Source organism: Lucilia cuprina, chromosome 4, assembly GCF_022045245.1.
Source record: "Lucilia cuprina isolate Lc7/37 chromosome 4, ASM2204524v1, whole genome shotgun sequence".
NCBI lineage: Eukaryota > Metazoa > Arthropoda > Insecta > Diptera > Calliphoridae > Lucilia > Lucilia cuprina.
This window is the reverse complement of record NC_060952.1, coordinates 67,231,467-67,248,223: the sequence shown is the minus strand read 5'-3', so window position 1 is coordinate 67,248,223 and position 16,757 is coordinate 67,231,467. Positions and strand designations below refer to the sequence as shown.

At 30.4% G+C, this 16,757-nt stretch overlaps 1 protein-coding gene across 1 annotated transcript in view; it reads left to right on the top strand.

Moving 5' to 3' along the window:
* Positions 1 to 2,951: 2,951 nt before the first annotated feature.
* The window catches only part of LOC124419258 (protein eva-1 homolog C-like), a 21,306-nt gene continuing 7,500 nt past the window's right edge, over positions 2,952 to 16,757 (top strand). Inside the window, exons 1-2 of the mRNA XM_046947890.1 lie at positions 2,952 to 3,110; positions 3,345 to 3,465. Of these exons, the coding sequence (XP_046803846.1) occupies positions 3,030 to 3,110; positions 3,345 to 3,465 (202 nt within the window). The 5' untranslated portion in view covers positions 2,952 to 3,029. The remainder of the gene's footprint in view (positions 3,111 to 3,344; positions 3,466 to 16,757) is intronic.

Here is a 16,757-nt window from a genome sequence, read left to right as displayed (position 1 = left end):
AAAACAACAAAAGATTTAGTGGAATATTTAAAAGATGAAATAAATGCTTAACAATGATTGATGAAAAGGTCAGCAATGCCACTTCTTCCTTCTGGAGATGCTCAATATGTAATGAGAAAATTCTCAAATATAACAAAAGCAGAAGTATTAATGAAGAAGTCCTGTCTTTCGGAATTTCACCACTTCATGCCAGAATACGATTTTTGGATTACTTTTTACACATAGCATACGACCTCAAATATAGAAGTGTGCCAGAGAATATTACTAAATCAACAAAAAATAATGAAGAATTGAAAGAACTGAGAGCTGCGGAAAAATCAGAATCCAAGAAGAATTTAAGGTTTAGATGGGATTAAACATCGACAAACCACTTCCAAGTTGCGATAGTAAAAATGACGGCAATACGGCGAGAAGGTTTTTCGTGATTTTGAAATGACTCCAAAAATAACTGGAATCGATAATAAACATAAAATTAATGGAAATCGATTTGGGGAATATACATCTGAAATTTCTAAATTACTTGTATCTCTGTATCCATGGAGGGAACTAACACCAACAGACATCAAAGTATTGTGTCATGGTCAAATAATAATTGAATCGAATATTCTTCCACTTGGAGAGTTAACATAAGAAGCCCAGGAAGCGAGGAATCGAGATTTTAAGCATGTTCAGCTATTCAGCTCAAGAAAATCACAGAATGAAGATATTTTTAATAGTTTACTTCTATCTTCTGATCCTGTTCTTTCAACTATGCGAAAAAGATGGATTTGTTATGAAACTCTATCATCTCAAAACAAGGAAGATTTAAAGGACTTATATTACCTTATGGATATTTATACAGATATGACAGATTATTTTATAGAAAATAAGTAGTGTTAGGAATTAACTATATAAGTAGGTTGTAAGAATTAATTGTATTATGTTTAAGATAAACAGTTCAAATAAAAAAGCTATTATACTAACTGATGATATTGTATTAAATTGTGTTTTATATTTCGGTGGGCGGGAAAGGTGGTTTGTGTGGGGTGATTTAGGTGTTGTTGTGCGTGGCTCATAATAAAATTATATTTTTTTTTATTTGTATATACAATGTTATAGTCTTTAATAAAATAACTAACTAAATAAGTTTTAAAAATTGTCCAAATATTTTATTCAACACCAAAACTCAATGAAATTTTCAACGCTTGTTAAATTTGTCATTTCAAATAAGAAAATGCAAAAAAAATGAAAAGGTCAAAGGGCATCCCGCAATTCCCAAAAATGGGATTTTTTACATTTTTGCCCATTCTTTTCTTTTCAGGGCTGGGAAAATACTTTTGGAGTAAATAAAAAACATATTGAGGTTTCCAAAACTGCCTTCAGTTTTCTGATCCCAGCTTTGGGATTTTAGAACATGTCGCCCAAAGTTGAAGTTTTGGTAAAAAAAATAGGTCATATTCGGAAGGACGCAGTGGCAACATTTTCAAAAAATAGGACAAGTTTTTTACGCCAAAGAGTTCTGCGTAGAGATACCTTTTAGAAAACTATAAAATTGTTATATATTCTTAAAGAAAAATTTATTTTATTAATAAAAGAGTTAAGACACATTTTTGACAAAAAAACGGCAAAAATCTAAAATTTTTTGATTTTTTAAATTAAAAAACGTATATTTTTGGATCTGTAAATAATAGTGATCTGAAATTTTTTGTATATTATTGGAAATTTTGTTGTCTAACTAACAAGAATTGAGAAAAAAGGCGGACCAAGGTATTTTTTATTTCACTAAATTTTTAAATGCCTATAAATCGGATATTATAAGAGATAAGTAGTATGTCCAAGCAAGATCTTGTCGAGCGCTTTCAGAAAATATAAAAATCTTTGTATTTGGAGGAAAAAGAAAAAACGGCACGAGTTTAAAAATGCCCTGGGGGATCTGCGGGGTTCATCTTCAGAACTTAAACTCGAATTCTCCTTGGCTACGCTCACGCCAAGTTTTATACCGATCGGATCAGCCGTTTACAAACGCCAGACTTATTTCCAAAAAATTTGGATTCTGCCCCACTGTGTGGTGGTGGGAAGAAAATGTAAGAAATATGATTATTATTTGTTGATTGCATTTTATACACAAAAAATACAATAATAAGAAAAACGATGTAGGTAATAAACAGATATGAATAAAGATACGTGTGATGCAATAACAAAAACACATTCGTCATAAAAATGTTCTGTAGTAGTACTTCTATTTCCTACTTTATCATTTTACGCATATTCCTTAACGATGGTTTACGCAAGGTCCTTTTTTATTTATTAGTCTCTCTCATGTAAATTTAAAAGGTTGGCAATGGCATATGCAAATTTATTAACACCTATATATATTTTTCTTCGCGCCATGTAGAATTTAAGACGGTAAAATAAAAACTAGTATAAAACATCATCTAGAAAATGTAAATAAAGAACAAAAAGTCATGGTGAGATAATAGAATTCAAAGGTCATGAGTATCACATCACATAATTGATTTAAAACTAGAGATAAAAGAAGTTTTTTTTAAATTTTATTTTTGGAATAAAAGCAAACAGCATTTAGTTTAACTGTTTGCAAAAAAAAACCCAAAACGAAAAAATAATTCACATATACACATGCAAAATAAAAATAACCAATTTTGGTTAATAATAACCAAAGTGGCAACACTGTCCACAACATTTTCCTATGTAATGCTGCCGGACCATGTTGTTGTTAAGAACAACAAGAATCATATAGCTATATATTGTTTTCAGGAGAGTAGTTTTGGTATTAGCTTAATGGATCATGTACTCCAATCATTTTTGCAGAGTAATTATACCTTGGCGAAATCACTTTATTTCTACTCTATCAGAAAAAACTTTTGGGTAGGGCGTGAGGAAATGCTGTAATACAATATCACATTTACTATTATTTGTTTTGAGTGTACAACATACATTTGTATATTTTTTTATTAAAATAATAATTTTTTATTGCAATATATATTTATTTTAATTTCGGAATTACTTTAACAAACAAACATCAAATACTTATGGACAGTGCTAAAAGATTAAAAGACGTCTCGTCCATAGATGAAGACATGCGAATGTTAATAGGAATAATCGCAGATGAGGTAAAAACATTCTATAAAAATCGGTACATTTTTTTAAATTTGTATATACATAATTATACCCTTCACTTTCATGCTAATTTTACGGTGACCTTACAGCACTTATAAATATTCGACGCGTTAATGAAAAACTAGCTTAAGGTAAAGGGTATATATTTACATACATATGTTTATAGGGAAGCCGAATATTGCACTCTAACTTGCTTTTATATAATTTTATGTAATGCTTTACAAAAGGAAACTACAACTGGATTCTTATTAGCTGGTGTTGGGGAATCATTTGACGTAATTAAAAGGAATCGCAGTTTTCTAATGGTAACAGAAGGTAATATTTTAATAGTCAATACACAATCAAGTTGTAAGTTATAAGTTATACTAATTATCAGAGAAAACAAAACAATCAAAACAAAGATTGAAATTCAAAATAAAATACCTACATCTTATACACACTATCAAAAAAGATGAGGGTATATTAATTTTGTCAATCGGTTTGAAATACATCGTGGACCAACAAAAATATATTATTTTCTATTAAATTCTAAGATGATCAAGCCATGTTCGTCCTTCTGTCTTTTGAAAATACGATAAGGTCCGAACGGAAAGAGGTAAAGGGTTGAAATTTTACAAAAGTATAAAACGTACACAACACGCGTTATATGCGGCAATGCGTTGTACGCTTCTGTCCAAAAAAATTAAATAATGAATTTTCATTTAACAAGTTACACACTGTAGTTTGTAACGCGTCTGCCACGAAAAGTTCAGCAAATTTTGACACGTCGGCAGCTGTTCAGGGTTGTTTTGTAGAATAAGAATAAACTAAAATTAAATAAATTTTTACTACGTTTGAAGAAATATATTCAAAAAACATAAACCTAAAATTTTGATTTTTATGATGACATAAATACACTTTTGTAGTCTGCTAATGTCCGACTTCCACAAGCTTGTTTGTTTTCTGGAAGTGCTGATAAACCGTCACATCCCTACTTACACATTAAGACAACATCACAGTTATGAATTTTCCTTAGTTGGTCTTCTGAAAAGTCTGACACAATTCTTGATGATGTGTTTTCGAGCAAAGATGTTATATCAATACAAACTTCCACATCATTAACAGCAATAGGTGATGGTAGGATAGTTTGTTTTTTTTCCTGGATCGCCTTGTATGATGGTAATATATTGTGTCCTTTTTCATGCAGAGCTTTCCTTAATATTTGGTACTTATTTCGACTGAGACCCGGTTCCAACATAAGCGCTATTGCTTCCTCTTCAGTAAAATTTGATTGTGATGTTAGAGTTGGTATACTTTCCACAATTCGCTTAAGTCGTTTTGGTGATGCATTAGGAAAAAAAGTTGCAATATGTACGGCATCCATAGGTTGGTTTTCCTTTTTCAGCATTTCGTTAAATGTATCAGCAATTTCCTCATTTGAGATTGAAAATTTTTTTGTGTGACCCTCTTTTTTACCTTCACCATAAGTCTTCGTATGACTTGCAAGGCGCTCCTGTTGATGTGATGTAAGTTGAAATTTCCGTAGTAGTTTCCATCCAACTACAAAATTTTAATCGAAATTTCTTTTGATTTCCATCCACAGACTTACTTTTTACATCAAAAAGTTTTCAATTTTTGATATGCCTGTTTTGTGTACTTTTCTACTATATGTAGTTTTATATAATTTGAAATGTCTTCAATTTTTTCTGGCCCTTTTGAAGATACACTCCATAAAACGGAACACAACTCTTCGTACTTTATGTAATCTTCATTGTAGATTTATTAAATATGGTACTTAAAATCTGAGAAGTTTACTTATATACCAATTCTTGTCATTTCCGATACAGGTATTCCAAAGTAAATAATTACGAATTGTCTACCTATTAACATTTAGTACTATATTAGTATAACCTGTAATTCAGTCATTGATATTTCTTATTAGTGAATGAATTGAAATTATCATTACCTGTATATTTTTACCAACATACTACTACTAATAAATAGATTAATACCTTTAAAAGCAAAAAATAAAAATGGAAAAATATCCATAAACAAAAAAGTTATAATGATTCAAAGTTATTGAATACTCGGCAGATAAAAATAAGATTTTTATTTTTTGTAATATACACGACATTCAGAATACCGTTACCTTGTTTTGGTTTACATTCCTTCACTTTCTTAAGCATTTATTTATTATTTGGACAGTTGTCTGTCGTACTGCATTTAAACATAATCAAAAAAACACACAAAAAAATGAGTTTAGTCCCCCTAAATTTCCAAAATCTGACACTGTGCAGCAATGTTGCGGAAGTATAAGAATTCTTGTCACCAGTCGGGAAGAACTGATGCCGAGCTGGGGAACGTCTAAGAGTAACTTGGAAGATACTTCTGGAAGACCCGCAGAAGAAACTTCTAGATGACTCTTGGAAGTAAGGTATTGCCAAAGACTCTTCTAGATGTGACTAGGAAGTCACTTCTTGAAGTGACTACCTAGTATCCTCTAGAAGTGTTCCTATCTTAGTCCATTTTTAGTTATTTTGTTTTAAATTATACAGCATTTCTTAAACAATATATACAGTATGTGGTATCATTTGAAATGTTTTTTGAAGCCAAGGCTAGTGGTGCGCAAAATTTGCAAAATTGTGCATATATTTCATTTTTCTTAGTAAAAACCTAACAATTTTAAATATTTTGGAATATGACAATTATAAGCAAACGGTATTTATGATTAATACATCATTGGACGCGACTTTAAAATACCTTTTAAACGATACCCCGTATTGGATATTTTGTTTCAAAACAAACAAAAATTAAAAAAAAATAATTCCAAAATACCTTTTTTTAATTTGGTCCAGCGGTCACTTAAAATATTTTGGGAATCATCATAAAACAAAGCAAGGTAAATTTTGGGAGGGGTAACAAAAACACGTTTTTGCTTTCCATACAGAGTGAGTCGGTCTAATGTACATATGTATCAAAAATTTAGAATTATTACCTTATAATAAGCAAGGTAAATTTTGGGAGGGGTAACAAAAACACGTTTTTGCTTTCCATACAGAGTGAGTCGGTCTAATGTACATATGTATCAAAAATTTAGAATTATTACCTTATAATAAGATAATTTTCAGGGAATCTGTATTAATATTCCAACTGCTGACTGGTATACTTCCAAAAATTGTAAAACATTGGACTCTAAAATATTTTTGTAGTTCTTTATCAATTTTATGATTAATCCATCAAATTGTAAGAGTTATATTATGGAACGCGTTAATCCTTCAACGAAATAAACCAAAATAATCTTATAATTAATATTGAATGTGGGCATTTCCATCGTGACGAACGTGACGGTCGTATATTTTTAAAAAATATATAAACATATATATTTTTTAAAAATTCTTGTTTTTTTATATAGGACTTCAATAGCTCTATAACTGGTCGGAAGAAGAAATTGAAAGATCTTAATGGCCCTAAGATATAAGTAGTTAAAGTGCGTGACGTGATGTGACAGAAATAGAAATTGCTTATTTCTTTTTTGACAAAAATGTTAAAATCTGCGAGTTTCACCTGGCTATTTGGTTAAAACCTTTTTTATTGTAATTTGGAATATTTATTGATTATTTTTCAGCTTTTAGAACTAAAAAATAGTTTTCAGATTTTTTTTGTACAAGCCGTTATGTGTGACGTGACATGACGTGATGTGACAAAATTTCCAATGATAAAATTTGTATAAATATCTTATTAAATAACAATATTTCACAATTCGAAGGTTGCACTTGAGAAAATTTATGTAATGTGACGTGACAGACTTTGAAATTCTATAAAAAAAAACCCCGCTTAGAATTATTTTTCTTTTTTTTTAAATTGAGTTCTATATACTAAACTTGATTTAGATTCAAAGTTTTCTGAATACCAACTAAAAAGTTATCGTGATAAATCCTGTTTCAACGTGACGAACGTGACATTTAAAAGTCTATGAAAGAAAACCGAAAATTTGCCTTTTAAGGATCTTTATCTTTTTATATTTGTATGTTTTAAGATAACTATTAATTCAACAAATGTTTTCTGATAAAAGTCCATTTAAATATTAGCGTTTAAAATAATAAAAACTATCAAAAGCAAATGCTACTAAATGTGGAAAAATATTATTGTAACTTTTAATTCCGATTTCTCATCATAGTGGTTAAGTAAAGCTTTGGGGTCTTTAACATAATAAAATTTGAATCTTTTTCTATAATAATAGAAGTTGAAATTTTATTTTTTATGACTTTATGTTTTTGAGCCACGGTGGACTTTTCGGTGGAAATGCCCATATACATACTTTTGTATTTATTGAAATTACCAGTTATACTTTAGGAAGTAATAAAAATAGGATTCTCTCATGTCCAATACATTTACCACCAAAGTTTAAATGGTCAGATCCATTTTTTACATTTTCTGCAAATAATCGACATTTTTAATGGAACCACGTGATGAAATAAGACATATATAACCAGATCCTTTTTTATATTTTAATTCGGTTAGAAGTATTTTAATAGGGGGTACAATATTAGCTACTGCTTTCTAAAAAATAAAATAATTAAAAATTAATAAATTTATTTATTTATTGTTTTGAATCAATAAAAACATTACCTTTCATGAACATTTTTTCAAAAACTTAGAATTAAACCGTCTATAAAGATCTGAAATTACTAAGTCATGGAGTCACGTGGGGTCTGGGGTGATGCGCAATAGTTCCCTTCAAGCATTTAGAAGACAAAACTATTGCGCATCACCCCAAACGCCACGTCAGAAACACTTCTGGACGATTGTCAGACGAGAACGCACATTTTACAAAAACAAAATACATTGATTTCGAATTTTCGTCTTCTAGAAATACACTTTTAAGTTACTTCCATTTTGCTTAAACAAAAAAACATGCTTAAACAAAAAAACATGACTGTTAAACTTTTTTCATCTGGAAGTATACGTTTTAGTGACTTCTGTATGAGAGTTGGGTGAGAACACACATTTTACAATAACAAATACATTGTTTCCTAATTTGTATCTTCTTGATTTGTATGTTTATGTCACTTCTGGAAGACAGTTTGAAAAGTGTTCTCATTAATGTTGTATTTTATTCATCTGGAAGTGTGGATTTTAGTCACTTCTGGACGATTGTCAGACGAGAGCACACATTTTACAAAAACAAAATACATTGATTTCTAGTTTTCGCCGACTGAGAGTATAGTTTTAGGTTACTTCCGGATGAAAGTAAGAAGAGTACAAAAACATAAAAATATAAATACTCCATTTTTTAGCGTGAACGCGAAAAAAATAAAAATAAATAATGCAGAAATTTTGCTAAGTTCTGTGATGTTTTGTGTTCTGTCCAGTCATGTTTAGTTTTAATAATTCATTGTTAAACTTAAATGAGTTATTGAATTTAAAGTTCATAGAAAAATAGTGTAATTAATATAATGTGAATCTTAAGTAATAAAAAACAATATGACAGTGTTGTGTTAAAAGTTAACTGTTAATAAACATTTAATAAGTTTTTGTTAATTGACGAAGTTTATTAAATATACCAAAAAGTAATTACCTTCAAGGATTATATAAATTAAATTAAAAAGTAAGTTGTCATATTTTACATTAAAATACTATTTTAGGAATAAGTTAACAACTCTAAACGGCTTCCATTTCCATTATTTTTAAACGAAGTCTAATATCTTAATTGGTTTAGGAGTTATAAGCATTTAAGGACTTTTTCAAGTTGTACTTTCATTTGATGAACATTGCATTTTCAACCAATTTAGATTTATTTGAGTTAAATCTTATCTTTCAATATTTATTAAACTATTAGCGCGTTTAGGTCCTGTTTCTAGATTACGTATGATCACTTTGAGCTAAAATTTTATTTGTATTTCATTATCGTAACAAAAACAAAATACATTAAAATTTTTACTTAAAGTATTCAAACGCTATCTGGAATCATTATATTGAAATTAATACTACTGTTTTATACATAAATTACTTTTGACTTGGGTCACTCGACACGAAATTGCCCATATAAGATATTTAATATTGAAATCAGGTATTTTTAAACCCACCTTTTTTAAATAAATACAATTTTATTAATTTTCATATAGCTTTGGATTTAATTATTCTAATTATAGGTACTTTTTTAGTTATTAACACCAGGTCATTCTATGACCTATCATATGATACTAATATTCTTAATATTGAGCATGCCGTTCCCAAGATATTAAATCTAAGTCAGCAGTTGGAATATTATTACAGATTTCCTGAAAATTATCTTATTATAAGGTAATTATTCTAAATTTTTGATACATATGTACATTAGACCTACTCACTCTGTATGGAAATCAAAAACGTGTTTTTGTTACCCCTCTCAAAATGTTACTTGCTTTGTTTTATGATGAGCTGTTCGTGAGCTGGACCAAATTAAAAAAAGGTATTTTGGAATTATTTTATTTTTAATTTTTGTTTGTTTTAAAACAAAATATCCAATACGGGGTATCGTTTAAAAGATATTTTAAAGCCGCGTCCAATGAAGTATTAATCATAAATAACCGTCTGCTTATAATTGTCATATTCCAAAATATTTAAAATTGTTAGGTTTTTCACTAAGAAAAATAAAATGTATGCACAATTTTGCTAATTTTGCGCACCACTAGACTTGGCTTCAAAAAACCTTTCAACTGATACCACATACTATATATATTGTTTAAGAAATACTGTATAATTTAAAACAAAATAACTAAAAAGAGACTTTTTTGTAACCGGTTCAGCTCACGAACGGCCATCGAGAGACTAGAAATATTTTGGGAACCATTATAAAACTTAACAAAGATTTTTTGAAGCTGGGTTAAAATATTTAATTTAACATGAAAAATCGTATTCCCATACGATATTTTCTTTAAAACGAATGGACAACACTTAACCAAAAATATTTTGGGTAACATCATATTACATAAGAGCGAATATTATGAGGGGGTAACTCAAGCACCATTTTTTATGAGTCGGTCTAATGTACATATATTACTTTTTTTGTTAAATCAATTATTTTTTCTACTATTTTAATTTTAATTATTTCAATAAAAACTATAAAATTTCATTTTATATAGATTTATTTTTATAGATTTTATTTTGGTAAGTATACAAATAGAAGAAGAGAAAACTCATCTTCTGGAAGACGAGAATACTCATCTTTTAGAAGAAGAGAAAACTCGTCTTCTAGAAGACGAGAATACTCTTCTTCTAGAAGAAGAGAAAATTCATCTTCTAGAAGATAAGATAGGAACACTTCTAGATGATACTAAGTAGTCACTTCAAGAAGTGACTTGCTAGTCACATCTAAAAGAGTCTTTGGCAATACCTTACTTCCAAGAGTCATCTAGAAGTTTCTTCTACGGGTCTTCCAGAAGTATCTTCCACGTTACTCTTAGACGTTCCCGAGCTCGGCATCAAGTGACAAGAATTCTTATACTTCCGCAACATCGCTGGCGAGCTTTTAGCACGTTTGGAAGTTCCACAAGGCTAACTTCCGCAATATATAATATGTGAAAAATGTATGCAAGATATAACCAAATTTTATTTAGAAAATAATTGAAAACGTTTGTATCTAGTTTCTATAAATGTTTAATGTATATTATGGGAAAAGTGTGTCGTGTGCACCCTGTAGTTAGGTGAGTCGAGGTAGAAAATAAGAAGAAGATTAGTGAAAAGTTGGCGACGTCAGGCCTAGGTTATCTAAAAACTTTGCGGCAGATTTTGCACAAGTGTCTCATTTTTTTATATGCATATATGTAAAAAAGGTTTATTAGAAATAATTATTTAAAAGAGCTATCAATTTTGCAATACTTACATGTATTACCCGAACCTGGACAGAATACGGACGACCGAAACCCACTGCTGCACCTGCCAACACTATTGCCGTAGGACCTGCAAAGAGAAGGAGGAAGAGAAAATAAATATTCTAATATAGCTAAAATGTTAAACCTTTTTTTAAGAGAATTTAGATTTTTACAACCTACTTATATAGTTAATTCCTAACACTACTTATTTTCTATAAAATAATCTGTCATATCGGTATACATATCCTGAGGGTAATATAAGTCCTTTAAATCTTCCTCGTTTTGAGATGATAGAGTTTCATAACGAATCCATCTTTTTCGCATAGTTGAAAGAACAGGATCAGAAGATAGAAGTAAACTATTAAAAATATCTTCATTCTGTGATTGCCTGGAGCATTTTCTTAAGCTGAAAAGTTGAACATACTTAAAATCTCGATTCCTCGCTTCCTGGGCTTCTTCTGTTAACTCTCCAAGTGGAAGAATATTCGATTCAATTATTATTTGACCATGACACAATACTTTGTTTACTGTTGGTGTTAGTTCCCTCCATGGATACAGAGATACAAGTAATTTAGAAATTTCAGATGTATATTCCCCAAATCGATTTTCATTAATTTTATGTTTACTATTCAGTGCCATTAAAATAGTGTTAACTCTTCTAAGCAAATCCTTGTCGATTCCAGTTATTTTTGAAGTAATTTCAAAATCACGAAAAACCTTCTCGCCGTATTACCGTCATTTGTACTACCGCAACTTGGAAGTGGTTTGTCGATGTTTAATCCCATCTGAATTTTAAATTCTTCTTGGATTCTGCTTTTTTCCGCAGCTCTCAGTTCTTTCAATTCTTCATTATTTTTTGTTGATTTAGTAAGATTCTCTGGCACACTTCTATATTTGAGGTCGTATGCTATGTGTAAAAAGTAATCCAAAAATCGTATTCTGGCATTCCGAAAGACAGGACTTCTTCATTAATACTTCTGCTTTGTCTATATTTGAGAATTGCGACTTTTTCTCATTACATATTGAGCATCTCCAGAAGGAAGAAGTTTCTGTTATGGTATTGCTGACCTTTCCATCAATCATTGTTAAGCTTAGCTGATATGATACGTTAATAGAGAATTCCTTTATTTTTATGCAAATGGGCTCCAGTGCATTTATTTCATCTTTTAAATATTCCACTAAATCTTTTGTTGTTTTCTTTGACTCCTTTATATATTCTAATCCAATGGGTCTACAAAAATTTTTTGAACCCGGAGTTGTATTGATCCATATATCTTCAAATGAATTTCCGATGCTTGACGATGATGGATTAAGGGAATATGAACGAATTCGTAATGGCACTAATGATGACATAAATACACTTTTGTAGTCTGCTAATGTCCGACTTCCACAAGCTTGTTTGTATTCTGGAAGTGCTAATAAACCGTCACATCCCCACTTACACATTAAGACAACATCACAGTTATGAATTTTCCTTAGTTGGTCTTCTGAAAAGTCTGACACAATTCTTGATGCTGTTTTTTCGAGCAAAGATGATATATCAATACAAGCTTCCACACCATTAACAGCAATAGGTGATGGTAGGATAGCTTGTTTTTTCCTGGATCGCCTTGTATGATGGTAATATATTGTGTCCTTTTTCATGGAGAGCTTTCCTTAATATTTGGTACTTATTTCGACTGAGACCCAGTTCCAACATAAGCGCTATTGCTTCCTCTTCAGTAAAATTTGATTGTGATGTTGGAGTTGGTATACTTTCCACAATTCGCTTAAGTCGTTTTGGTGATGCATTAGGAAGAATAGTTGCAATATGTACGGCATCCATAGGTTGGTTTTCCTTTTTCAGCATATCGTTAAATGTATCAGCAATTTCCTCATTTGAGATTGAAAAAAGTTTTTGTGTGACCCTCTTTTTTTTACCTTGAACATAAGTCTTCGTATGACTTGCAAGGCGCTCCTGCTGATGTGTTGTAAGTTGAGATTTCCGTAGTAGTTTCCATCCAACTACAAAATTTTAATCGAAATTTCTTTTGATTTCAATCCACAGACTTACTTTTTACATCAATAAGTTTTCAATTTTTGATATGCCTGTTTTGTCTACTTTTCTACTATATGTAGTTTTTATATAATTTGAAATGTCTTCAATTCTTTCTGACCCTTTTGAAGATACACTCCATAAAACGGAACTCAGCTCTACGTACTTTAATGTAATCTTCATTGTAGATTTATTAAGTATGGTACTTAAAATCTGAGAAGTTTACTTATATACCAATTCTTGTTATTTCCGATACAGGTATTCCAAAGTAAAAAAATTACGAACTGTCTACCTATTAACATTTAGGACTATATTACTATAACCTGTAATTCAGTCATTGATATTTCTTATTAGTGAATGAATCGAAATTATCATTACCTGTATATTTTTACCTACATGATCATAAACGAAACAGAACGAAATGATCTGTCGAAAAAAATTTGGTAAAAATAGTTATAAATTTCTGAAAATTTAAGCATAATAGGATCTTTCAATTATAAGGATAAGCAAACAAATAGAAAATAGGTAAATATAAGATTTAAACATGTTCTGTCATATTTAATACTAAAATATGAAATTAAAGGATACAGGTTTAAATGAACATATTTTTGAATGTAATTGAGATATTGGCTTGAAATTTTTTGTAAAGGGTCGAGAATTTCCATATCTAACTAAAATAGATATTAAGGGATAAATATGGACTAAATTGTTGTAGCTAACTGCGACCCTATTAAAATTTTGATATAAATCATAGTTTTAGAAATTTAACAAATATGTAATATATGACAAAATCTTTATTTATGAACAAAACTCAATGAAATCTTCAACGCTTGTTAAATTTGTCATTTCAAATAAGAAAATGCAAAAAAAAAATTGAAAAGGTCAAAGGGCATCCCGCAATTCCCAAAAATAGGAATGAAAATCCCAAAAATGGGATTTTTTTACATTTTTGCCCATAGGGTCCACATTTCTTTCAGGGCTGGGAAAATACTTTTGGAGTAAATAGAAAACATATTGAGGTTTCCAAAACTGTTTTCAGTTTTCTGATCCCAGCTTTGGGATTTTAGAACATGTCGCCCAAAGTTGAAGTTTTGATAAAAAATAGGTCATATTCGGAAGGATGCAGTGGCAACATTTTCAAAAAATAGGACAAGTTTGTTGTTGTCTAACTAACAAGAAAAAATTGAGTCCATTTGGTCCAAAATTACGCCCGGTATTCAAAAAAAAGGCGGACCAAGGTATGGTAAATTTTGTATCACTAAATTTTTAAATGCCTATAACTCGGATATTATAAGAGATAAGTAGTATGCCCAAGCATGTTTTTTCAAGATCTCGTCAAGCGCTTTCAGAAAATATGTGTGTGAAAACAAAAAAATGGCACGAGTTTAAAAATTTTACATGTCGTAGGTACTCTACTTTGAGCCGCCACAGCTCCGTCCCTGGAGCATCTGCGGGGTTCATCCATATATCTTCAAATGAATTTCCGATGCTTGACGATGATGGATTAAGGGAATATGAACGAATTCGTAATGGCACTAATGATGACATAAATACACTTTTGTAGTCTGCTAATGTCCGACTTCCATAAGCTTGTTTGTATTCTGAAAGTGCTGATAAACCGTCACATCCCCACTTACACATTAAGACAACATCATGCTTAAAATCTCGATTCCTCGCTTCCTGGGCTTCTTCTGTTAACTCTCCAAGTGGAAGAATATTCGATTCAATTATTATTTGACCATGACACAATACTTTGTTTACTGTTGGTGTTAGTTCCCTCCATGGATACAGAGATACAAGTAATTTAGAAATTTCAGATGTATATTCCCCAAATCGATTTCCATTAATTTTATGTTTACTATTCAGTGCCATTAAAATAGTGTTAACTCTTCGAAGCAACTCCTTGTCGATTCCAGTTATTTTTGAAGTAATTTCAAAATCACGAAAAACCTTCTCGCCGTATTACCGCCATTTGTACTACCGCAACTTGGAAGTGGTTTGTCGATGTTTAATCCCATCTGAACTTTAAATTCTTCTTGGATTCTGCTTTTTTCCGCAGCTCTCAGTTCTTTCAATTCTTCATTATTTTTTGTTGATTTAGTAAGATTCTCTGGCACACTTCTATATTTGAGGTCGTATGCTATGTGTAAAAAGTAATCCAAAAATCGTATTCTGGCATTCCGAAAGACAGGACTTCTTCATTAATACTTCTGCTTTGTCTATATTTGAGAATTGCGACTTTTTCTCATTACATATTGAGCATCTCCAGAAGGAAGAAGTTTCTGTTATGGTATTGCTGACCTTTCCATCAATCATTGTTAAGCTTAGCTGATATGATACGTTAATAGAGAATTCCTTTATTTTTATGCAAATGGGCTCCAGTGCATTTATTTCATCTTTTAAATATTCCACTAAATCTTTTGTTGTTTTCTTTGACTCCTTTATATATTCTAACCCAATGGGTCTACAGCTGTTCAGGGTTGTTTTGTAGAATAAGAATAAACTAAAATTAAATAAATTTTTACTACGTTTGAAGAAATATATTCAAAAAACATAAACCTAAAATTTTGATTTTTATGATGACATAAATACACTTTTGTAGTCTGCTAATGTCCGACTTCCACAAGCTTGTTTGTTTTCTGGAAGTGCTGATAAACCGTCACATCCCTACTTACACATTAAGACAACATCACAGTTATGAATTTTCCTTAGTTGGTCTTCTGAAAAGTCTGACACAATTCTTGATGATGTGTTTTCGAGCAAAGATGTTATATCAATACAAACTTCCACATCATTAACAGCAATAGGTGATGGTAGGATAGTTTGTTTTTTTTCCTGGATCGCCTTGTATGATGGTAATATATTGTGTCCTTTTTCATGCAGAGCTTTCCTTAATATTTGGTACTTATTTCGACTGAGACCCGGTTCCAACATAAGCGCTATTGCTTCCTCTTCAGTAAAATTTGATTGTGATGTTAGAGTTGGTATACTTTCCACAATTCGCTTAAGTCGTTTTGGTGATGCATTAGGAAAAAAAGTTGCAATATGTACGGCATCCATAGGTTGGTTTTCCTTTTTCAGCATTTCGTTAAATGTATCAGCAATTTCCTCATTTGAGATTGAAAATTTTTTTTGTGTGACCCTCTTTTTTACCTTCACCATAAGTCTTCGTATGACTTGCAAGGCGCTCCTGTTGATGTGATGTAAGTTGAAATTTCCGTAGTAGTTTCCATCCAACTACAAAATTTTAATCGAAATTTCTTTTGATTTCCATCCACAGACTTACTTTTTACATCAAAAAGTTTTCAATTTTTGATATGCCTGTTTTGTGTACTTTTCTACTATATGTAGTTTTATATAATTTGAAATGTCTTCAATTTTTTCTGGCCCTTTTGAAGATACACTCCATAAAACGGAACACAACTCTTCGTACTTTATGTAATCTTCATTGTAGATTTATTAAATATGGTACTTAAAATCTGAGAAGTTTACTTATATACCAATTCTTGTCATTTCCGATACAGGTATTCCAAAGTAAATAATTACGAATTGTCTACCTATTAACATTTAGTACTATATTAGTATAACCTGTAATTCAGTCATTGATATTTCTTATTAGTGAATGAATTGAAATTATCATTACCTGTATATTTTTACCAACATACTACTACTAATAAATAGATTAATACCTTTAAAAGCAAAAAATAAAAATGGAAAAATATCCATAAACAAAAAAGTTATAATGATTCAAAGTTATTGAATACTCGGCAGAT